The following is a 24,938-nucleotide window of genomic DNA, read 5'->3' as shown; positions in this document are numbered from 1 at the left end:
AACCTCTAAACCTGTAAGCCAGCCCCAATTAAATGTTGTTTTTATAAGACTTGCCTTGGTCATGGTGTCTGTTCACATCAGTAAAACCCTAACTAGGACAGCACCGAAGAAAATACAAAGCAAGAATCATTTTTTTTTTTTTCTGGCTAAGCCTCTTCCATCAGATATGAGAATTCCTCCATTTTAAAGTAGCAAATACCAACCATGGTAAAGATGTAATTTTAGAAAAGCAATTGTTTCAGCAGAATTATGGCATAGTTATGTTAAGAGATATCAGAAGGCTCTTAGTGCATTTGATCTTGCACTTTGATATTTTCTGTTCTTATGGGGCTAAAGAGTTGTTTTTAATAGTAGCATTATAATAAACTGACAGTCCTGGCACTGATCCCCATTTTTCTAGACTGCCATTAGGCTCAAATCGATTCTCTAAATAAAGTCTGTCCCAAGAGACACACCAATGCAGGGAAAAGATGAGGTTTGGTTTTGTTTTTTAAACCAACCCGATATCTCACGTTTGTGTTCTAACCATCTGTACCTTTTATTAATCAGGGGCTGGAGCCGCCCAGGCTGACAGACACAGGAGAACAACAATCTTCTCCCACACAAGCCTGGAATGGTAACAGTGTGCGGCTGCCTAAGAAAGAAAAGCCTTTTCTGAGCTGTGGGTTGGCGTGGGTGTGTGTGCCAGGGCGAGGGAGTCATTCCTCTTCTCCATCCAAGGATGCTATTTATTGGAAATCCTGCACATCTTTTTGAAAAAATTGATTTCTTTCGAATGGGAGGCAAAAACCCTTTTGATGATAAAGAAGAAAGGGGGAAAAACACATGCAAGATTGAAAGGGGCGCTTTGGAGAGAAATGTTCCGCGGCCACAACCTGTTCAGGCTATGAAGACCACACCCTTCAGTCTCGCGTGCCAGCAGTCCCCCGGCGACCACGTCTCCCCCCAAAGCCCGCGGAGACATTCTCACTCTCGCTCCACGTGCGAGTCCGGTTCCCCGCTGCCCTCGCTACTCTGTTGGAAGCAGCATCGGCCCGGAGGTCTCCCTCGCTCGCACCGGCTCCGGCTGCCTTCTCCACACCTGACTGAGCTGAGCTGGTGCACGCCACCTCCACGTGCCATCCCGGGCCGTTACCCGGTACCCAGTTTCCGTCCCTCCCCACCTCCAGTCCGGGCTCCGCCCACCGCGCCCGGGGCGCGCGCCCAGACGCCGGGCCACCTGGCCCACCCGCTCCGCGCGCCGCCGCTTCCTGTGCCCCGCCCCTCCCTCGGCGGAGAGGCGGAGCCCGGCCGCGAGCGAGCGCGGCGGCGTGGCCAATGGGCACTCGGCTTACTCTGGCCTCTCCCCCGCGCGGCCGCCAATCGCGGCGGGCGGTGGTGGTAATATTGTGGAGTGGAGTTTGGATGCCGCCGCGGCCGCGGGCTGGAGCGGCGCGGCGGCGGGGGCTGCTGGGGTATTTCGGGAAAGGGGGTGTGAGGCGGCGGCGAAGGCGGCGGCTGCGTGTGGGAGGTGGCTGAGAGCTAGAGGGAGAGAGCGAGAGAAAGGACGGAAGAAAGAGGGCGGGAGTCCTTGGTGGAGGAGGCGGGACCGGCGGGGCTCTTCGCGGCGGCGGCGGCGGCGGCGGGCGGCCGGGGAGGCGGCGCCGCCCCCTGCCCGCGCTCTCTTCAACGTAGCCGGCCACCTACCCGCCGGGCGCGGGTAGTGGCCGAACGGCGGCGACCGCCATGGCGTTCCTCAAACTCCGCGACCAGGTAGGTGAGGGGCGGCGGGGCGGGATCGCGCCACCGAGGAGTCGGAGGAGGGTGGACCAGCGGCGTGGGCCGCCCGGGCGCCCTGTCGGCGCGGTGGCAGCGAGGGAAGAGGGTGTCCCGGGTCGGCAGCCGTGCGGGCCGTCCGCCTGTCAGTGCAGCCCCAGCTCCGAGAAACCCACGTGCCGCCGGGGGATCGCGGCCGCCGCCACAGGGGCGGGTTCCGCGCTCGCCGCCCTCGCGTCCGGCGCGCTGCCGGGTAGGCGCCTCCTCTTTCCTGCCAGGTGAGGCTCGGGCCTAACAGGTGGCTTTGCGGTGCGGAGTCGGAGCGGGGCAGGCGGCGGCCGTGACCTGGGGTCACGACCTTGCCCTCGGGTTCGCTTCGCGGGGCGGTTCACGGTCCACCGCACTGTCTCTGCGGAGAGGTAGTGGCGGTCGAAAGCAAACCCACCGGTGCCGATGGATTCTGCTGGGGACTGGTTGTTACGGTGCATATTCCCAAACTGGTTTTCTCTTGGCATATTCTGCACCATCTTGGTTTAGTTTTCCTGACTTAGGAAGAGCTTGTCAAAGAACACCTGAAGTGCTCCGAAGACTGACACTGTGGGCTGGGAAAAATAACTCTGTATCTACCAATGAAATCGCAACTATGTCTGAATGAACGCTTGTTACCCTTTAAAAAGGTGAGAAGGTGAATTATAAGACGCTCCCCAGTGTTCGTCTCTCTTAAAGAAAAGGGAAATTAACGTGTGGAGGTTACGGAGTCGCGGGAACCTATTAATGCTGAGTACCCCTTTTGCCATTGTTTTTCTGAATAGGAGATACTGAACAGATTTGAAGGGAAACCAATCAGAAAGTGGGCACAAGCTTAACAAAAAACGATAGGGAAAAACTTAATATGTTTTATGTAATTTTCTACCAGTTAAAACTTAAGTTCTGAGTCTAGCTAATGTCAATTCTCATTTAAAAAGTGAGTATTCTACTTAGGCTGAATGCTGGCTTTATGTATCATTTGGTATCAGCAGAGTTTTAACTGATATTAACAATGGGGCATGATACTTTGAAAAACTCTGGTTGATAAGTTTGTATTGCAAATTATGTGAATAACTTTACTGTTCAGCATGTTCCATTAGCTACACATAGAATCTTTAAGTTGATTAAAATTAAGAAAGCACAGTTTCTTAGTTGTGCTAGTCAAAAGCACACTTTTCAAAAGTGCTCACTAGCCACAGGTAGCAAAATCTTTCATTGCACAAAGTTCTGTCAGGAAAAAACAAAAAACCTGTTAATAACAAGCAGAGTTCAAGCCGAGATCATCTAATCCATATGTAGTTAATACCATGAAACTCAAGATCTAGATTTTCAACTAATCTTTATTACTCTAGTAACTCTTTGTACCTGAATATTTGGTTGTAATCCTTCACTTTTGGAAATGTATTTTGTGATTTGATCATTGTGTGTGTTAGGGATTTAGTAGACTGTTAGAAGATCTTACTTTATAAAAAAATGAATAAAAAATAAAAATCTATTGGCATCTGTGCATTCGAGTGTTTAGTAACTACAGTTTTGAAGCAGTTGTAACACTGATTCAGTTTTATGTAATATTCTTTAACACTCAGTGGTGATACTGATTTTTAAAATGTCACCTGTAAACTTGAGAATCCATGATGAGTAAGTTAATGAGATGGCATTACTGGGGAAGACTTACTGTATTACAAAATAATTGGCTCATCTAGTTCTTTTGAAAGACAAAGAACTGAGTTTTTCTTAATTTAAAGGGAATTGCACTTGTTTTTAGAAATCAGTTTATTGATACATTTCAAGACATTAGAAGTGATGATAGAAATGAAGTGGGATTCAATAGTTTAGTGTTTTCCATTTCTAGGGAAAGCGTATCAGCTAGACAAAGTAGGTTTTGGAGGAAAGGTGAGAAGACCCGTATATGTACACAGGATTTTAAATCTGGAAGGTAGTTGATACCACTTTTAACGCAACAGCTTTATATACATTCCAGTTAGGAACTAGTATAATTTTTTTAACCTTGCAAAGAATAGTAGAAGGAAGCTAGACATGAGTAAGGATTTTCTTCAACATTTAAATATGAGAAATGGTTCTACATGGTAAAGATATAAAGTCAGAGATGAGGAGATAACATAATCAGTAAAGAGCTTACTGTCTACATAAGCAATGAGGATCTGAGTTTGATTCCTGAAACTGGGTAAAAAAACCTGGGGCACAATGGCACATGCTTGTGATCTCAGCACTGGGGAGGCAGAGACAGGTAAATCCCTGGGGCTTCCTAACTAGCCAGCCTAGCCTGCTTTACTCCTGAGGAATGACACTGGAGATTGACTTCTGGCCTCCACATGCACATATGCACCCACAGGCGCACACACACACACACACACACACACACACACATAAGATACACAGTGAAGACAAATATAAAATCAGTAAGCAAATAAGGAAATTGTCCTCATTCATTCTGTAATCAGAATATGACAGCATTTACTTTGTGGCAGCATGTAATTCAGCGAATAAGAAAGAATTACTGTATTACTTTCTGCCTCTGGGTGGATGAAAATATTTTTTAAATTGTTAGTAAAATGAAACTTTTGTTTTCTGTTGATAACAGTAGACATGAACTTTTTTCCTGAATTACTTCACTTTGGCTTGTGTAACAGTGGCAGAATTTTCTCTCCTGAGGTTATCACAGTCTATTTTATCTCCTTAGGTGATGAAAATTACTCATATATGGTTACATTTTAAATCATAAACATTATGTTCTATTAAGAAAGATTGTTGGTCTTTGTTTAGGTTCCCCATTTCAGAAGCTAAATAGCAACTGACACTTACTTCAGTATATAGAAAATGATGGGGAGTGGTGGAGAGGGGGACCTTAATGTCAGACTTGTTAGTCTCTCAGCCCCAAGCCTTTGTTGTGCAGGTATGTCTAGTATTTCTGGAATTCTATTTTCCTTTAGGATACCAGAAGTCCACATTGTTAGGGAAAAATCTATTTTTGTTAGTAAACTGGTGACTACCCATAACAACAGTGAATACTCAGGTTATAAAAGAGAACTAGTATGAAACTAGTTTCTAACTGCTAATTCAGAGGAGTTGGAGAAAAACTCCAGAAATGGTACTCATTAAACTGAGTGTTCTTTAACTGAAAGGAGCCACAGTGGTCGCCCTCTTCTTCTCCCCCTTCATTCCCCCTTCCCCCTCCTCCCTCCCTCCTTTCCTCCTCTACTCTGAGCAAGTGCGTGCGCTCCTGTGTGTGTGTGTGTGTGTGTATGTGTGTGTGTGTGTTTTGCATAGCCAGGGATTGGATCTGGGACTTCTACACTACCAACCTGGTCATAAACTTTTTTATTTTTTATTTATTTATTTATTTATTTTATTTTTAAATTTTTTTTTATTTTTTTCGAGACAGGGTTTCTCTGTGTAGCCCTGGCTGTCCTAGAACTCACTTTGTAGACCAGGCTGGACTCGAACTCAGAAATCCGCCTGCCTCTACCTCCCGAGTGCTGGGATTAAAGGCGTGCGCCACCACGCCCGGCCATAAACTTTTTTAAAAATTGAGCTAGAATTTGTATACCATAAAATTTACACTCTTAAAATAAGTGGTTTTTTTAGTTGTTTTCACAAAACTGTAATCACCACTAATTCTAGAATATTTTTTACCACTCCAGAAAACCACATGACAATTAGCAGTCATTTTCACCTTTCTCTTGCTTTCTACACCTGTCAATCAACAATCTACTTTTTATGAATTTGCCTGTTCTGGATATTTAATTTAAATGGAATCATATAGCATATGGCCTTTTATGTCTCATTTGATTTTGCAAAATACTTTGTAAAGGTTTCATTAGTCTGTTGAGTATAACTTCTTGTGTCTTGTATAGGGCTGCTGGAGTCAAACCGAAGGGTCTTCTGCTAAATAGACATTCGATCACTGAGCTGGTATTAACTATGGCCATAAACTTCTGTAGCATGGTCAAGAGTGCAAAAAAAAAAAAAAAAAAAAAAAGTTTAGGTATATGATTATGAGATATGATAATTGAAAATACTATACAATGTGTAATGATTAGTCCAGTGGTTGGTATCCGCCTTGGCTGTCCCAGAACTTGTTCTGTAGACCCAGTTGGCCTCAAACTCACAGAGATCTTCCTTTACAGACATCTGAGTAATGGAGTTAAAAGATGCACCCCACCATCTACAGAGTGTTGGGAGGGACCAGTTTGAGACAGGCTCTCTCTGTATCCCTGGCTAGCCTGGAACCTGGCTTGTAGACCAGGGGCCTTGAACTGTGTGTGGTTACATGTATGAATTTTTAAAGAATAGATTTTAAAATCTACATAAAAATTTAATAATGAACTTATTTTGTGTAGTACAAATTCTCACTTGATCAAGGATCTACTGGAACTGAACATGATTAGACTTTTCATGAGTAGGGGGAAAAAAGAAGAGATAATATTTGTGCAGTAGTTTGACTAAGAAAGATCCCTTGGGCTCATAGATCTGAATACTTAGTATCCATGGAGTAGAACTGTTTGAAAGGATTACAAGGGTTTGGAAGTGTGGCCTTGTTGCAATAGGTATGGCCTTGTTGGAGGATCTATATGTCTCTGGGTGTGGGCTTTGACTTTCAAACCCCTAATCTACTTTTCTAACTGCTGGACCTGCTACCTCCCCAGCAGTGTGCCCGAGACACTTGCTGTTCAGTGTGCCCGAGACACTTGCTGTTTCTTCTGGCCATGTGCGCAAGGATCACCTACTCCCATGGTGGCTTCCTCCTCTCTTCGCTGCAGCCTTCTCTCTTCCTCCTCTGCAACCCCCAGCCTGGTAACTCAAAACCCACCTACCTCTAATCCCTCCAGTAATTAGCTGTAGCAATTTTTATTTAGACAGTAGTTTCAAATTAGGAGCAAGGTTTGCACAAGGAAAGCTGGTAAATGTTAGAATTTACTCTTTTTTTTGAAAGATTTATTTATTTATTATATGTAAGTACACTGTAGCTGTCTTCAGACACTCCAGAAGAAGGCGCCAGATCTCGTTATGGATGGTTGTGAGCCACCATGTGGTTGCTGGGATTTGAACTCTGGACCTTCAGAAGAGCAGTCGGGTGCTCTTACCCACTGAGCCATCTCACCAGCCCTAGAATTTACTCTTAGGCAACTAGACTTTTGGGTACAGACAAAAACTCAACACAAAGATAGTGACCATTTTTTCCCACTTATTTATTGGCTATTCCTGCTTCTTTGAGAACTGTCTTGTTTTGTTCATTTACATATTTATTGATACTATGTGTGTGTATACATATATTTCATTTTATATTCTGGATATTAACCATCTATTAGGTAAACTGCTTGGATGAGATTTTTCCTATTGTATAAACTGTCTTTTCTGGTAATGCTTTCATTTTTTCAAGAAAATATTTTATTTCTGTATCATCAATATGCCTGGATTTTTCAGAAACCAGAATTGGATCCTCTGGAACTAGAATTATAGATAGTAATGAGCCACTGTGTGGATGCTGGGAATTGAACCTGGTTCTTCTATAAAAGCAGTAAATGCTCTTAACTACTGAGCCATCCTACCAACATTTCCCCTTTGGAGACAGGATTTCTCTAGGTCAGTGGTACTCAACTTGTGGGTTGTGACCCATGTGAGAGTTGAGTGACCTTTTCATAAGGGTCACTTAAGATAATTGGAAAGCAGATAATTAAGATTCATAACAGTAGCAAAATTACAGTTATGAAGTACTGATGAAAATAATTTCATGGTTGGGGTCACCACAACGTGAGGAACTGAATTAAAGGTTTCAGCATTAGGGAGGTTGAGAACCACTCGGGTAGGTAGTCCTTGCTGTTTGGGAGTTAAGAAGACCAGGTTGGCTTAGAACTGCCTCTGCCTTCCCCGTGCTGGGACAAAAGATGTGTATCACTGCCTATACTTACTTCTTTAGCTGCACACAAGCTTTTAAATTTTATGCAATCCCATTTACCAATTCTTGCTATTATTTCTTTAACTATTGGCGTCCTGTTTAGAAAGTTCTCTCCAATGCTTCTTTCTTGAAATTATTTTATTCTAGTAGTTTCTTGTCTTAAACTAAGGTCTTTGTAACATTTTGAATTGATTTTTATATACAAAGTGACTGAGTGGGGTCTAGTTGCAGCCTTATATATATTGATACTAAGTTTTCTTAGCATCATTTATTAAGAGCCTGCCTTTTTGCTTATGTATGTCTTGGCCCCAGTGTTGAGAATCACATGGCGTTAGTTATGTAGGTTTATATCTGGGTCTTTTTTTTTTTTTTAAGATTTATTTATTTATTTATTTAATGTAATACACTGTAGCTGTCTTCAGACGTACCAGAAGAGGGCATCAGATCTCATTACGGGTCGGGTGCTCTTACCCACTGAGCCATCTTACCAGCCCCTGGGTCTTTTCTTATTATCCGTTGGCTTCTGTGCGTTTGAACTTTGCTGCCATTTGACTGTCACTTTGCAGTGTAATTTGTCTTCATTACTTTGGTTATTTGTATTTCCATATGAGGTTTTTTTTTTTTTTTTCTTTTTTCAAGACAGGGTTTCTCTGTATAGCCCTGACTGTCCTGAAACTATGTAGACCAGGCTGGCCTCGAACTCAGAAATCCACTTGCCTCTGCCTCCCAAGTGCTGGGATTAAAGGCGTGCACCACGACTGCCCGGCTCATATGAGTTTTTTGATTAAAAATATTGAAGAATTCTGTGAGAATTTTGATGGGGATTATTTTAAATCTGCAGATTGCTTGGTATGGGATCATGGGGTCATGGTTAGTCTTTTCATCTTCTGTTGCTTCTTTCATTCTCTTCCTTATTTATACTTCTCACTGTAGAGATCTAGTTACGTTTATTATTTTGGTGGTGGTGGTGCTTTGCTTTCAGACTATTATGAATGCGGTTTTTTCTTGACTTTTTTCTCTCATATTCATCATTGATGGGTATAATTTACATTTCCCAGGTGACTACTAATTTTAGTGTTTTGATTTTATATCCTGCTATTTTGCTGAAAGTTCTCTCAGATCTTGAGTTTTCTAGTGGAGTGTCGGGCATCTTTTAAGTATAGACTCATGTCACTTGTAAATATAGATCATTTACTTTTTTACTGTTTATATAATTTTTATTTATTTTGGGGAGTTTTGTTTTTTGAGATTAAGGTTTTGCTACATATCCCTAGCTGGTCTGGACCTCCCAGTATAGACCAGACTTGGGTTTGAAGAGACCCACCTGCCTCTGCTTTCAGAGTGCTGGGGAGAGGGCGGGCAGTCCTGTCTCAGTCTCAGTCAGTCTCAGATGCTTTCAGTGTATCCCCTATCAGTGTCAAGTTGGCTGTAGGTTTTTTTGTCAGTAACCTCACTATTTTGAGGTACTTTGTATTGATGATGATTAATTAATAGTGATCTTTGTATTACAAGTTTCTAACAGCCTTTTATGAACAGATACGAATTTGTCAAAGACTTTTAGGTTTCTTTTAAGATCGTTGATTTTCCCCACCCACCCAATTTTGTGTTTGTTACCTTACATTTATTGATTTATGTATGTTGAGCTATTTTTACATTCCTGAAAACAGACTTGGTCATAATCTCTTAGTGTATTTTTGTTTAGTCTGCAAATATTTTAATGTGGCTTTTTGTTTGTTTGTTTAATCAAGGAAATTGGTCTGTAGTTGGTTGTTCTTACTATTTCCTTATCTCAATTGGGTTAGTAGATGAGTTTATAGTGCTCCTTCCCTGTCTGTCTCATGGAACAGATTAAGGAGCATTGATGGTCTTTAAAGATCTGCTAGAGTGCAGCCGTGACTCCATCTGGTCATATGATTTTTCCTTGTTGTAATTTTTTTTATTACTGTTGTAATACTGCTTGCTGTTCATCTTCGAGGGTTTTGTTTGTTTGTTTTTATCTTCTTGGGTCAATTCTGGTATGTTACACATATCTAGAAATTTATTCTAAAAATTTCAACTTATTGGAATACAAGATTTCAAAATATTCCTAAGGACTATCACTGGTATTCTTTTTAAAAGCTACTCTTTCCTTTTATTAATTTGGGTCATGTATCTTTGCTTAAATAAGGGTTTGTTAATCTTGTTTAAGTTCTCAAATAGTGAGCCTTTTGTTTTTATTGGTCCTTTTTATTGTTGCTTTAATCTCCATTTTATTTCTCTCCTTGATTTTCTTTCCTTCTAGTTTTAGATTTTGTTTTTCCTAGACTATGTGATAAATCATTAGGTTATTCTAATGAGATATTGGGGTTTTTGATATGTGCACTCTTAGCTATAAATTTCCCCCTAAAACAGCTTTTGCTGTATCTCACCTGCTTTAATATGTTCTCATTTTTATTGGATTGTAAGATATTTTTAATTTCTCTCAATTTCTTTAAAAATTTGTAGGTTCATTTCTCTGTATGTTTGTATATTTTCTGTAGTTCCACTTGGTATTGGTTTCATTTTGATTTGGAGAGGTAAAAGAAAGTACTTCAATATTTTTGTATTTGCTAATATTTGTTTTTATATCCTAAAATGTAATCAGTTTTGGAGACAGTGTCATAGGTGGGCAAGAGCAGTATGTATGCTGTAACTCTTGAATGGGATATTCTATAGGTGTTACTAAAGCCATATGATAATATGGTATAGTTTAACTCAAAAGTTTCTTGGTTGATTTTTTTTTTTTGTCTAGATAATCTGTCATGAGAGAGGAGTATTAAAATCATGTCTTATAATATGTAGACAAGTAGTGTTTGATGAAATTGAGTGCAAATTTTGATGTTTACAGTCATAGCTGGACAAATAGCTGCCTAATGCTCAGTGATTTTCTTGCTTTTAATTTTTAATATACAAATATAACCTATTCCTGCTTACTCTTGGGTTCTCTGTTTGCTTGCGATGCATGCCCTGGTAAGGTGATTTTCTTGAACACAGTTGGCTTTTGTTTTTTTAACCAAACATATATGCTTTAGACCAAACCCGTTTATTTATGTGTTTCAATTGAAAGATTAAACCTTGCCTCTAGGGTTATTAAATCATATGCAGAGTTTTTCCGTATTCACTTTAGAGGTTTGCTGGTATATTGAGTTTCTTTATAATTCTCATTTGCTTATTTGTTTGCCTAGTGAGATTTTCCTCTTTCTTTGAGCCTTAGTGATTTGTCTTTCTGTCGTCCTCTTTGTGTAGTGTTGCTGGAAGTATACACTGCTGTTTTGGTAGTCATTAATTGCTTTTGCTTTATGCTCATTGTGCCTTTTTTTTTTATTCTTCAGATTTCAAAGATAATTTTGCTAGATAAAGAAATCGTGGTTGGCAGTCACTTTCAGGATGTAAATACATTAGCACATGCTCTTCTAGCCTTTAGGATTTCTATTGAGCATTTGTTATTTTGATAGGTCCATAGTAATAAAGAACGTACCTTCTGCCTTGAAACTTCAGCATCTTTTTTTTTTTTTTTTTTTGGGGGGGACTCTGAGCGTTGTAATTGTAAGATGGTTTGGGAGGATTTCTGGTCACTATTAGGGATTCCTAATGTGTCCTGTAGTTGGATGTTTCTCTTTCCTTAAACCTAAGAGTTTTCTGCTATAATTTCTCCTCTTCTCTTCCCTTCCCTTCTTTGGGGATAAGATGTTGCTATATAGCCTAGGCTGGCCTAGAACTCACTGTGGTGATCCTCCTGCTTCAGACTCCCAAGTACTGGGAATATAGGCATGTGCCATCACACCCAGCTTTAGAGCTTCCTTCCGTACCAAAGACTTGTATTCTTAATTATAGCCTAGAAATCTTAAAAGTTGTGGTGATAATACATTCCCTACACCGTTGCTGTCTGAATGTATTCTCAACCCTTTTCATCGGCTCTATTCTATTTATTGAGCTTTTCATTACTAGGGGCTCCCACACCCCAATTCTGTATGAATTTGCTGAATTAGGGTTGCTGAATTTCTTGTCCAAGTCATAAATTGACATTATTTGTTTATTTGAATTCTCTTTGAGGTCATTGATCATTTTAAAAATTATATTTTTTAAATGGCACACACATGTGAATGTGTTTGTGTGTGTTCCCAACATTCCAGCCATTTCCCTAGTTTTGAATTTGGTTATTGAAGATTTATTCCCTTTACGAAGAATTCTGATATCTTTCTTTTTCAAGTTGTTTTTCTACTGTGATTGTGCAGTTATTGGGATGTGTATCTCTTTAGTTTTATATGTTAGTGAGGAACCCTTTTTTGAGGACTCAATTCCCAGGACTCTTCAGAGAAGAAAGCTAGTGGTAGCTAAGAGCAGCAATACCCAAGCAAACCAAATATAGAAATACAATAAAAAATCAATTAAAGACTGCTATATCACTTAATCATAGAAAAAGAAAGAGCAATGTGGAATAAGCTATGAAATTAAAACTATGAAGGAAGAGTTAGTAAAAGAATGAAAAGAGGAGGAGGTTTAAAAATGAAGAAAAGAACAAGAGATAAAAATTTGATTACAAAGTAAACATTATTAGATGAGACGTAGAAGAAGCTGGAGAGGAGTGTTGGATCAGCGTAGCATGCCCAATGCTCTGGGGTTTAATCTCAAGGACTGTTAAAAAGAGCAACAAAACATAATAAAACAGAAAACGCTTTGTTTTGAATTTTAAAAAGTACTGAAAGTAATATAAAGAAAAAAGGTAAAAGAAAGAATTAGAGAAGGATTCTTTCTAGCTTCTATAAATCAATCTGCCAGATCTGGAGGAGGAACAGTTAGTGGTCATTCTTCTCCATTCTCACCACACTGGTTGGTGCTGTATGCAGGTACTCTAGATCAGCCCCCATGGTTCATTGTTAGCAACTGGGTCTCAGTTTAGATGTTTCCCTTCTGTGCTGACTCCAAAGAGCTTTGAGACCTATCGGGTGGCTCCCAAGTTGTGCCTATGGATGATAAACATCCAAACTGAGGGATACCTCCAAGTGCACGTGAGAATGAGGAAAACAGTAGTGAGAGCCACTTTGGAGACATTTTAGTTATCCCATCAGTCACAATGTATATTGGTGACTTCTTAAACATGGATATCACTTGTTTCATCCTGGACACTGTAACAATGAGTAAAATGAAAATAGAAAAAAAGAATCTTAGTTTCAACCAAGATTGTGTTATTGATACAGCCCTTCCATCCACAAATAAACATTTTTAAATTGTGATTCCCAAATTTGTGATTATGGACTTGAGTTTTTCTCTAAGCTCAGATCTCTCCAACATTTTCCTATTTGATCATTTCAGTCCATTACATTCACTCCAGATGTAACACAGTTTATTATTCCTTTGACGGACTGATTTTATTTTGCATCAGATTCTATAGCCAGAATTCTATAACAAGAATCTACTTGGAGAATTGTTGGGAGGAAATCTGGCCAGGCATTTGGGAGGTTGAGACAAGAGGATTGCTGCAAATTCAAGGACAGTCTGAGCCATGGTGAGTACCAGACCAACCAGGACTACATGGCAAGACCTGGTCTCAGTGACACCTCCCCAGTCCCCCAGTCAGAATGTTACCATATATGGTTCAAGCATAGGACACATGGAGTGTGAGGAAGTGACCGTGGTGGAGAGAGGGACCAGGTCATAGTGAGTCTGTGTTCTAGGGGTTTGGAACTTAATTCTGGGTTATCACTGAATTATCCAAAGCAGGCAACACAAGATTTGTATTTTGGATGAATTCTGGAGAATTGATAAAGTACAAGAATTGGTAGGCTGTTAAATGCATTTGAAATAAGGTTTGACCTTAGCCAGTAAGATGAATTTTATTTTGGAAATATTGAAGTTGGAACTTGTAAACATTGAAATGTCCTTGAATAAGCTGTTAAATATGAGACTGTTTCATAGAAGAGTGTTTGAGGTAGTAATCAAAGTAAATAAATTTATTTGAGAATGAGAAGGGCTCATGATCAAAGAGACTACAATGGAGAACATAGACTGGGTGGAGGAAAGGGAATTCTGAGAGGCCACAGGAGGTAGGAAAAAGCCTCTAGAGATTGCTTGTCACAGGTCAAAGGGAAAAGGCTTTGGCCAGTGGCACCTATATTCTCTTGGGCTTTGTTTAACTTAGGTATAAATTGCTCTGATTAAGAAACAATGTTTTAAAGTCGGGAAAATAGAAAAGCTCTATCTAACATGACCTTGGTTGAAAGTAGAGTTTTCCTTCCACTGCTTTCAGTTTAGACAAATAGTTACAGTACCTAAGACAGGGATTACCGTTGAGTGTCCGTCATGATCAAATACACTGTTGTAAGCTTTTCTAATGTACAATTAGATGTACATTGGGAGAGCCTAGTTAGACCCACAGACCAAGATCACTTCCACAGTTAACTAATACTTATTGCTTCTTCATGTGTGCATTTGATGGTGGCGGAGGTGGTGGAGGAGGAGGAGATAGGAAATTTAGTCCAAGTGTTGAGTGTTACTTTATTTCCTGCCTTGAATAATCCTATTTCCCATTTGTTGCCAGAACAGCTTTAGAAATGATGGGTTCATATCCTGAACTTCTGTCAGCTTGAGTAGATTCCAGCTCTGAGGTGGAGTTTTGGATTTAAGTAAGTGTGGAATAAAAATAAGTGTTGTGCTAACCCTATACTTTGGGAAGTTTATCTGTTGTAGTGTCCATATCCATCAATATAAGTCCTTGAACTATTTTCTAGGGATAACAGTTTCCCTTGATTTGTGTTATTTGTGTTTAAAACCTCATTTGTATGGTAGTCAACACTTCCAGTTCTTGTATATTGTTTTCTTTGTAATTCTTTTAATGGAAATGGATGTAATAAACACCCTGATTGTTGGATTAAAAAATAAATTCATGTCTGCTATCTGTTGGTCCTTGATACTGGGGCTACATCTATAAAGCAAGGTATCAGCTTTATGATGGAATGAAGTGAAATTAGATATGGACAGTTATTTTAGCCGTGAGTGGGAAACACTAAAGAGGTGGCTAATTACACCCAAGGGTGAAGTTGGGATGATTTCTTGAAATTTACTCTAATAGAATTTTACTTACTGGTGTTACTCTCACAGTTTGCCATTCTCCTCCCCTACCCCTCCTTGTTGTGGAGATTGAACACAGGTTCTTGGGTATTATATAAGTTCAACCCTCTCTTCTTTATTTTGGCTCAAGGAAATTAACATTCTTTCCCCCCCCCCAAATATATTCTTAATCTTATATTAACTGAAATTTAGAAAATTAATCCCTTATTTTTGTTTTTAATTCTTACCCCCTTCCTACATATTGTTCCCTATTAGTGTCTATATATACTATGTCTGTTAGCAATACTGTAATACTCAGGCAGGACAAAGAAACAGGTAGAAATGCTCATTATAGTTCTCAGATTAGCCTTGTTTATTCTGGTTTGTTTTGTATATAGCATAGGTTATCCTTAAACTTAAGATCCTTCTGCCTCAGCTGCTCCAAATGCAGAGATTGCAGGCATATTCTATCATGCTTCTTAGCCAGAATTCAGTTTATTACTTAAATGTGCTATGTACTGACTGTAGTACAACTTTAAAAGTACAACCTACTTCAGTAACTAGTGAAAACAGTTTTCATTGTCATATATCATATTTGAGTATTTTCATTTGTGAAAAGGTCTTTTTTAAAAAAATGTATTGATTCTTTGTTAATTTTACATCATGCACCCCAATCCCAATCATCTTCCCATCCCCCCAACCTTGTAACCTCCCCCTAAAAAGCAAATTAAAAATAAACAAAACATCACATGCAAGCTGCAGTGTGTCCCAGTGTGTCCCATCACCCTTTTAGCCACACATCTTTACTTGCAAATGATCATTACAATGAGTCATTGGTCTGTTTCAAGGCCTCTGGTTCCTGCTATGCTATCAATACTTGATCCTCCTGAGGGCTCCTCTAGGATATCCTGGTGTTGCACTGGGTCTGCAGAACCAGCTAATACCATTCCTTCTAGCTTTGGGTTTAGCTTGCTTTTCTCTTTCTAACTCTTAAGGTAGAAATTTGTTTGAAATTTTTCATATTTAGTTATAAATTGCCTTCTATAAACATTGTTAATTGTATCTTAAGCTTGTGCTATGTTTTATTTTTATCCAACCTAAAATATATTCTGAGTTACTTTGTGATGCCATTTTTGACCCTAGTTTTTTTTTTTTTTGTTTGTTTTGTTTTTGATTTTCAAATATTGTTTGGTTTTTATTTCTATGTCACCTACATTATGATTGGAGATGTTTTTTGTATCACTGACATGGTTTGGAAAATGGTCTATGGGACTTAACAAGCATTTGTTTGCGTTTTGGTATTGTTGGATTCTTTCAGGTGTCTTTTGGGTTAGATTAGTTGGTAGTGACTTTCAAATCCTCATTATCTTTTCTAATTTCCTGCCTATACTTTTATTATTGCGGACAAGAGTGACATCTGCCTATAGTCTTTAACTTGGCAATTTCATCTATCATTTCTTTAAAAAAATGTTACCTATTTGGGGATTTTTAATTAAGTGCATACATTTATATTTGAACCTTTCTGCTTAATTGAGTTTTAATAGTATAAAATACCTTTGTCGCCTTAAAAAAAAACTTTACATTTTATTTTCAGTGATTGTTTCTTAGCACTGTTTTTATGATGAGTTTGAATCTGAAGTGTCTCTTCTAGGACTGTAATCAATGATTTGGTATTGCTGTGTGGGTGGTGCGTTTTGAGACAGGGCCTCACCAAGAGCTCACATTGGTCTGGAACCTAGTGGTCTTCCTGTTTTCAGCTTCCTCAGTACTTGGATTCCTGAGTGTAATGGGTATTTCTTTCTAGAATACAGTCAAACAATCTGTCTTTTAAAAAAAATCTTGTGTGTATATCTATGGTGCATCTTTGGTATGCATATGCTTGTCACATGGTTTACCTGTGGAGGTCAGAGGACAGTTTTGGGATCTATACTTTTCATCTATTGTGAGATCTGGAGTTGGGACTCAACAATCAGGTTTGTGACACAAGTGCTGTGTCATTATACTGGCCCTCATGTAATTAAACCTCTTTAAAAGAAGTGCTTAATCCATTTATTTTAAAAATTTTCAGTTTTTAAGTGTATGTGTATATATGTGTCTCTGTGTGGGTATGTGTTTGTGAGTGATGGTGTGCCCAAAGTATGTGTGTCTATGAGCTACCAGGTATGGGTGCTGGGAACCAGACTTGGCTCCTCTGCAAGCGAAGTGTGACCTCTTAACCAGTGAACTTTATCTTCAGACTTAATCCTTTTATCTTTTAATTCCCGTGTGATAGCTCTTCCTATTTTATCATTTGTGATCTCTTTGATTTTCAAAAACTATTTTTGTCTTTTTGTTGCATGTATTAAGCACTTGTCTTATTTATTGCCGTGTACTACATATGAGTGCTATCAATGTCTCAGTGTAGCTAACTCATTTCCTCTCCTCTTCTTAGTGCTAGCATTGTTATATATGTTATGTTCATTAATAATAACCTCATGGCAGTCTTTTAATTATTTCTTTCAATAGCATATACCAATTTAAAGAGTAAGGCAAGATTAATAATATTTTTATTAACCTATAATCTTTATTCTTAGATTCAAGTTAACTACCAACTGTCATTCTTTTTTCATTAATACGGCTTTTATTATATAACTCCCCTTTTCTTTGTTGTTTCCGTATGTATATACATCTTTATATAAAAGCCCAATAGTGCACTTATATTTCTTTCCTTCAATACACTTTTACATTAGAGAGAGAATAAAAATAGGATGTACTATTTACACTTTTTCTTTATTTGCAGTAGTCTTTGGCAGTTTTGCATTTTCTTCATATGAATTCCAGCTACTACCGGGCTTCATCCTGAAGAATTTCCTTTAGTATTTGACTTTTTATCCCTGAGCCCGTAAGGAACATTTTTTCATTCAAATCACCAACTTTCACTCCTGGGCCCCGTAGGCCTATGGCCATCTCAGAATGCAGTGAGGCCAACTTCCAAACTTTCCATAGTCTCTAACAGTCTCCGCATTTCAAACAGTCAGAAGTTTCGTGAGACTCCGGGCTCATTATCCCTTTATTTGAACTTTGAGGAAAAGACTTTGTTTAGAGAAGCTGTAGAAAGATAATCTCTCCCTTTCTCTGTTATTTCCTTAGTATTTTGGCTAATTTCATCCAGATAGTTACTTGAAGGCATAAATATTTAGAGATTTGGGAGTTGTGGGGAATGGCTCAGGAGGTACAGTGTTTGCCTTGCAAACATGAAGATCTCAGTTCTATCTCCAGAACACATGTAAAAGTGCCAGTTATGGTTAGGGCTTGCTGGCCAGCAAGATTGACAAGGAAGTGGTACTTGATGTCCATTCACTAGTTTTTATCCATACAAATGTTCAAGAGGCATTGCTTTGCTTCTAAGGAAAAACTGGTCAGAAAATTGATTAATTCCTAGTTTGTACTGCCAGTTCTTCATGTCTAAACTGAAAGGGAGAAACATCCCCCTTCTAGTCTTGTCAGATTCTGTTAACAGTATGTGTCAAAGGTATTTATTTGCACCACCATCTACTTTGAGTGTTTTCTGCAGAAGACCTTATCCTGGACTGCCCTAATGGCCAGAAGTTGGTTTTGTGTAAACTTTACTGGCTTTGGAGTTTACCATTCTGCTTTTTTGTTTTTGACTAATAAAAGTTAGACTTGAAGCAGTGGGGACTTTGCTCAGTCCTGAGCTTAAACTTTATTATATCAGAAAGGGAGGTAGGTCAAATTTTGCCCAGCACCAAATACATAACAAAGAAATTTGAATTTAAGCACATAATTATGACATGATCTTCCTACATGTAAATCAAAATAACATTTTCACCTATTACATTCAGTACTTTAAAGACATGTCTATGGAACATACTAAGAACATAGAGAAATAGAGCCTATTGTTTTATTTCCCAGTAGCCTTATCTGAAATGATATTTCTTTGATACATGTTTATATGGGCTGGGGCTTCCATACACCATTATCATTTATAACAATGTTTTACATACAGTGACATTCAGATAAAGGTGGATGGATGAATGCTACGATCCAGCACCTGTATTTTTTAAAAATACCTTGGTCTCAAGGTTAGATGAACTTGTCTTCCCTCTGTGGCTTAATAATGCGCCTAAGAAGCACATGATAAATACTGTCTTTACTGAAAGATCACTGTTAAATGTTGACTCACTTGGAATTAGTAGCCTGACTGAATTTCCTAGAAGGAAGACTTAGTCACTGTTACTGAAATAGTGCTTATATGTAGGAACCCAAACATAATTGTTCTCCATCATCTGATAATTAAGTTTAGGAGAGGTGGACAGATGGAGTTAAAATGAGTTTATTCACTTAAAAATGTGTGTGTGTGTGTTGTCTGCTGGTATGTAAGAGTACTACATGTGTGCCTGGTGCCTACAGAGGCCAGAAAAGGGTGTTAGGTGCTCTAGAACTGCAGTTACAGACAGTTGTGAGACACCATGTAAGCGTTGGGAACTGAACCTGGGTCTTCTGCGAGCGTAGCAAGAGCTCTGAGCTACCTAGTCCCGCTTTGTTTTCTTGTTAAAAAGGTGAAGTCAAATCTTACAGACAGTTTACATCAAGAACACTTCCCAGTTTTTTCTTTTTTCCCCCCTCTTGCTTATTTTTCGCAATATGTGGGAGCATTCTTTGATTGTTAAAAAGTGGGAGAGGAAAAAGTGCTACTGCCATCTATTGGATAGAGGCCAGAAATGTGGTTCAGATTTTGCAGTGATTGGGACAGTTCCTTAATGGGACAGCTCCTTTTAATAAAGAACCATCTGCCCGGGTAGTGGTGGCACACACCTTTAATCCCAGTATTTGGGAGGCAGAGGCAGGCGGATTTCTGAGTTTGAGACCAGCCTGGTCTATACAGTACAGCCAGGACTACACAGAGAAACCCTATCTCAGAAAAAACAACATCAAAACAAAAAAACCAAACCAAACAAACAAACAAAAAAGGAACCATCTGGGGAAACAGTTCATGTACAGTACTTGCTGCATAAACATGATTTTAGCTCCCCAGTACCATATAAAAGCCAGGTATGATGATATGTGTCTGTAACCCAGTGCTAAGGGTCAAGTGCTTCTGGCCAACTAGTCTGACCAAAATAGTAAGTTAGGTTTAGTGATAATCTTTTCTTAAAAAGTAAGGTAGAAGAGTCTAGAGTATTAGCTCAGCGGTTAAGAACACTTCCTGCTCTTGCAGAGGACTTGAGCTCAGTTCCTAGCACCCATGTCTAGCACCTCACGGCCACTTACAACTCCAGCTCCAAGTGGTCCAACACTATTAACTGGCCTTCATGGGCACCCTTGCACACACAATCCATACAAATACACATATATACACAAATAATAATAAAAATCTTAAAGAATGGCAACTAAGATTTCACATTACAGCATCTGCAGTGATCCCACAAGTTTGCATTCTGGGCTGCTATCCAAAGGTGAAGAATAGGTTAAATAATATGAAAGGTTGGGTTGTTGAGTTACAGATAGAAAACACCACCTCAGACATAGTTAGAGATGCTTATGTCAGACAGTAAGATGGACTTTCATTATAAAGTTACTAATAGCAATTGCCTAAATAATATGGTTGGTTTCCACACAACCTTGCATATTTAGTGATAAGGCATCAAACACCCCAAGTAGGATATCCTTTTGTGCTTATTGTTGGAATTCACCTCGTACATCCCACACAGATGAGTGCAATAACACAGACACACACACACACACACACACACACAGACACACACACACACAGACACACACACACTCGCCCCACATGAGTGGGGGTGGGAAGGACCACCTGATTTAAAATTGGGTATTGCTGAGGTGAGAAACCTTTCTCTAAAACAATCTGCTTGTCAGCACAGTGTGCATCTTGACTATGTGTGCATTCATGGGTACATAGAAGTTTTTGGTCCTGAGTAGAATTACACTGTGGTTTATTATATCGGAGGAATGCAGGTTTAACCCATCAGTAGGTAAAGGTGCACAGGTATGGGTCCAGGAAACTTACAGGCACAAGGCATCAGTTGTCCTCTTTCTATAAAGTTAATGTAGTCAATGAATAGTTACTTCTCCCAACAGTGATGTAAGACAAAACTTGCCGAGGTTCACTAGCCAGTAATACTCACCTGAACTTTGGTGTGCAGTGATTTTATTGGGTAATCAGTCATAGGTAGGGTCAGCCATCTATGTGACTGATCTTAATCTTTATCTTCTTCATGTAAATCAGATGCTGTGTGGCCTAAAGTTCTGAACGTAAATCTTGTTGTTTAGACTTAGGCCTAGACAAAGGCCTGAGCTTTTTCTGTTTTGTTTTTTTTTGTTTTAGCAAGCAGGTTATTCCAAGGGTTTAGATTTTACCTTCAAGATTAGTAAGAATTATTAGTAAGATTATTGGCTATAATAATAATATTTTTATTTAAATAATACATGTTATAATAATAGATAACATGTGTTATATATTATACATAATATATAAAATAAATAACACATATATAAATAAAATTATTTTATAGCTAGCTGACTACTTCTCATAGGCTAGTTGAAGATCTATTAATGGATTAAGATTACTTTGTACCCACTTATCTGTTGCTTACAGGACTTATTCTCCATTGAAAGCAGTGGTTTAAAAGCATGCTCCATGAACCCCTAGTCCATTTCACTCTGGAGTTTATTGAATTATACAAATCTTCTAATTATTGATACTTTTCCTTATATACAGTATCACCTTCCCCCCCAAAAACTGACATACTTGCTAATGTCAATAACCAGAAAGTCTGTAAATACTGTAAAGTTAGGCTTAGGTGGCCAGTAGTCAATTATAATTTCTGTTTAAAAGTTCTAATGTTTTGATAGTAAAAAATACTGATAAGGAACATTTCTTGAAGTGATAAATTTCCTTTTTTTCTTTTCAATGGAATTTCTGAGTCTGGATAAATATGATTTATCAGTTATTCTTTCAAGTAAAAATATAATCAATCAATCTTTCCTTCCTCTCTCTCTCTCTCTCTCTCTCTCTCTCTCTCTCTCTCCCTCTCTCCCTCTCTCCCTCTCTCCCTCTTCTTTCTTTAATCCAGTTAGGTAAGCAACTCACAAGGCACTTCTCTTGAAGTACATAACTGTGTTTTATTTACCATATACCCAAGAGTTAAATGTAATCAAATTCCACCATGTGGCCATGAGCCACCATGTGGTCCTTTGAATGAGAATAGCCTCCAAAGGCTCATATGCTTAGGCCACAGGCAGTGGAACTGTTTGGGAAGGATTAGGAAGTATGGCTTTGAGGGAAGATGTGTGCTGGAGGGGACAGGGTATTGATGTTGAGATTTCAGAGACCTACTTCAGGTCCTGCAATCTCTCCCTGCCTGTGGATCAGGATGTAAAGTTCTCAGCTCTAGTACTTCGCCTGTTTGTTTCCCACCATGATGATCATGGACTAACCCTCTAAAACTGTAAGCAAGTCCCCAATTAAATGCTTTCCTTTATAAAAGTTACCTCGGTCATAGTGTTTTCACAGCAATAGAACAGTAACTAAAACACATCACCTTGATACTTAACAAGACACATGGTGAGCACCACAACTTTCAAACCACCAATACAAATGTCAGCGTACAGGAAGCATATAAAAGGACTGCCACCTGCTCTGCTCTGGACTGATACAAGAACACCACCACCACCAAGATGTCTCTTTGTCCATTGCTGGGGGGATGTGGGGGTTCCTCTGTAGGTTTGAATGAGTTACTATTGTTGTTGTTGCTATTTTGTTTTGTTTTTCTTTTTGTGTTTTTGAGACAGGATTTCTCTGTGTATCCCTGATCATCCTGGAATTTTCTCTGTGGACCACACTGGCCTCAAAGTCAAGAGATTCACCTGACTCTGCTTTAAAGGTGTACATCTCCTCTTGAATTTTTACATACTTCTTTCTTTTTTTTTCTTCAGTTTTTAAAATCTATTTGGAAAATTAAACATGATAGAAGTAGAAAAAAAAATCTCTTATGACGTCCTCTATGAAAGGAAATTGTGACAGGTTCCTGATTAGACAGAAACCATCCCATCTCCAAGGGACTATTATGTAACAGGAGGAATTTCTTTTCTGGTCCAGTCTATTTGGAGTTCTGTAGACCTCTTGTATGTTCATGGGCATCTCTTTCTTTAGGTTAGGGATGTTTTCTTCTATAATTTTGTTGAAGATATTTACTGGCCCTTTCAATCTTCACTCTCTTCTATACTTATTATCCTTAGGTTTGGTCTTCTCATTTTGTCCTGGATTTTCTGGATATTTGGGTTAGGAACTTTTTGCATTTTGCATTTTCTTTGACTGTTGTGTCAATGTTTTCTATGGTATCTTCTGCACCTGAGATTGTCTCTTCTATCTCTTGTATTATGTTGGTGATGCTTGCGTCTGTGATTCCTGATCTCTTTCCTAGGTTTTCTATCTCCAGGGTTGTCTCCCTTTGTGATTTCTTTATTGTTTTTAGTTCCATTTTTAGATTTTGGATGTTTTTGTTAGTTTCCTTTGCCTGTTTGATTGTGTTTTCCTGTAATTCTTTAAGGGATTTTTGTATTTTTCTCTTTAAGGGCTTCTAGCTGTTTACCTGTGTTCTCCTATATTTCTTCAAGGGAGTTATTTATGTCCTTCTTAAAGTCCTCTATCATCATCATTAGATGTGGTTTTAAATCAGAGTCTTGCTTTTCTGCTGTGTTGGGGTATCCAGGGCTCGCTGTGGTGGGAGAACTGAGTTATGATTCCAAGTAACCTTGGTTTCTGTTGCTTATGTTCTTGCCCTCGCCTCTTGCCATCTGGTTATCTGTGGTGTTAGCTGGTCTTGCTGTCTCTTAACTGTGGCCTGTCCCTCCTGCAAGCCTGTGTTTCAGAACTCCTGGGAGACCAGTTCTCACTGGAAGGAATTTGGGTATGGAGAGCTGTAGGACAGGGTCAGCTCTGGGGTGCAGATGGAAATGGGAAGGATCCTATCCCATGCTATTTCTTGGTTCCTGTGTCCTGATGGCTCTGAGCAGGTCCCTCTTGGGCCAGGAATTTGAGCAGAAATGCTGGTCTTACCTGTGCTCACAGGTGTTTCTGCACTCCTGGAAGACCAGCTCTCTCATGAAGGTATTTGGGTATTTGGGTATGGAGTGCTGTGGCAGGGGATCAGCTCCCAGTGCAGATGGAAATCAGAAGGATCCCTCCTTACATATTTCTGGTCTTCATACAATTAATCAGTTTTGCCTTGATTTAGAATACTGCTGTTATTCCTTTGAAAAGAAAAGGGTAAGTTTGGTCTGGTTTTAAGTGAGACTTTAAGAAATATCTATACAGCCATTGAAAAAGTATAGTCTATAAAGCTATGAAGAATTCTGTATTGGTCAGGGTCTTTAGCGGTACAGAACTGCTAGAATGAACCTAAGTATTAAAAGAGGATTTGTTAAAGACTTACAAGCTGTAGTCTAGCTACTCTTCCTAGTAGAAAGGCCAAGAATCTGGTGGTTTTATTCTTCAGTCCCCGAAGCTGAATATCTCAGCTAGATTCAAGTCTGGTTAGAGTCCCAAGGGAGTAGATTCTAACGCCAATGACAGAGTGAAGGCAAGCAAGCAAAAAGCACAAGACTTCGTAGTGGCCTTATAAGTGTGTTGCCACCTGAAGGTGTGGCCCAGATTTAGGGCAAATCTTCCCACTTCATATGATCCAATCAGGAAGACCCCAGTTGATGTGGTTTGCTAAGCTGAGTATCACATGGCTCTTCTTTGTTCTTCCTTTTCTCTTATGAAATAGGTTCTTTTCTGTGCTTTCATAAACTTTCTTCTTTTTCCTCTGTATATTATTCTTGTGTTTGCTGCAAGGCAGATTTCTTGTCATGAGTTGCTTTAGTTTGTGTTTGTCTTTAAAATATTCATGTTTTTCATAAATTCTGAGAGATAGCTTTTGGGCATAACAATCTTAGTCTACACTGTTTGCTTTGCTTTGAGGTATTGAAATATACCATTTTATGCTTTCTTGGCTTTTAGGGTTGCTAATGAGAGACTTAATACTATCCTGGTATGTTTCCCTTTGTGAGTTGGCATTTTCCTTACAACTTTTTGTTTGTTTGTTTGTTTGTTTGTTTGTTTTTCGAGACAGGGTTTCTCTGTGTAGCCCTGGCTGTCCTGGAACTC

At 39.2% G+C, this 24,938-nt stretch overlaps 1 protein-coding gene across 2 annotated transcripts in view; it reads left to right on the top strand.

The window, feature by feature from the left end:
* The first annotated feature begins 1,446 nt into the window (after positions 1-1,446).
* The window catches only part of Ankrd28 (ankyrin repeat domain 28), a 138,031-nt gene continuing 114,539 nt past the window's right edge, over positions 1,447-24,938 (top strand). Inside the window, exon 1 of one of the 2 annotated variants that reach the window (XM_021181416.2) lies at positions 1,447-1,752. In XM_021181416.2, the coding sequence (XP_021037075.1) occupies positions 1,726-1,752 (27 nt within the window). In that variant the 5' untranslated portion in view covers positions 1,447-1,725. Of the gene's footprint in view, positions 1,753-2,080; positions 2,433-24,938 lie in introns of those variants that run through there. The other variant, XM_029469317.1, reaches the window with a different exon arrangement.

Source organism: Mus caroli, chromosome 14 (assembly GCF_900094665.2).
Source record: "Mus caroli chromosome 14, CAROLI_EIJ_v1.1, whole genome shotgun sequence".
Classification (NCBI taxonomy): Eukaryota; Metazoa; Chordata; class Mammalia; order Rodentia; family Muridae; genus Mus; species Mus caroli.
The sequence above is the reverse complement of the archived record's forward strand: the minus strand, read 5'-3'. Positions and strand labels throughout refer to the sequence as shown.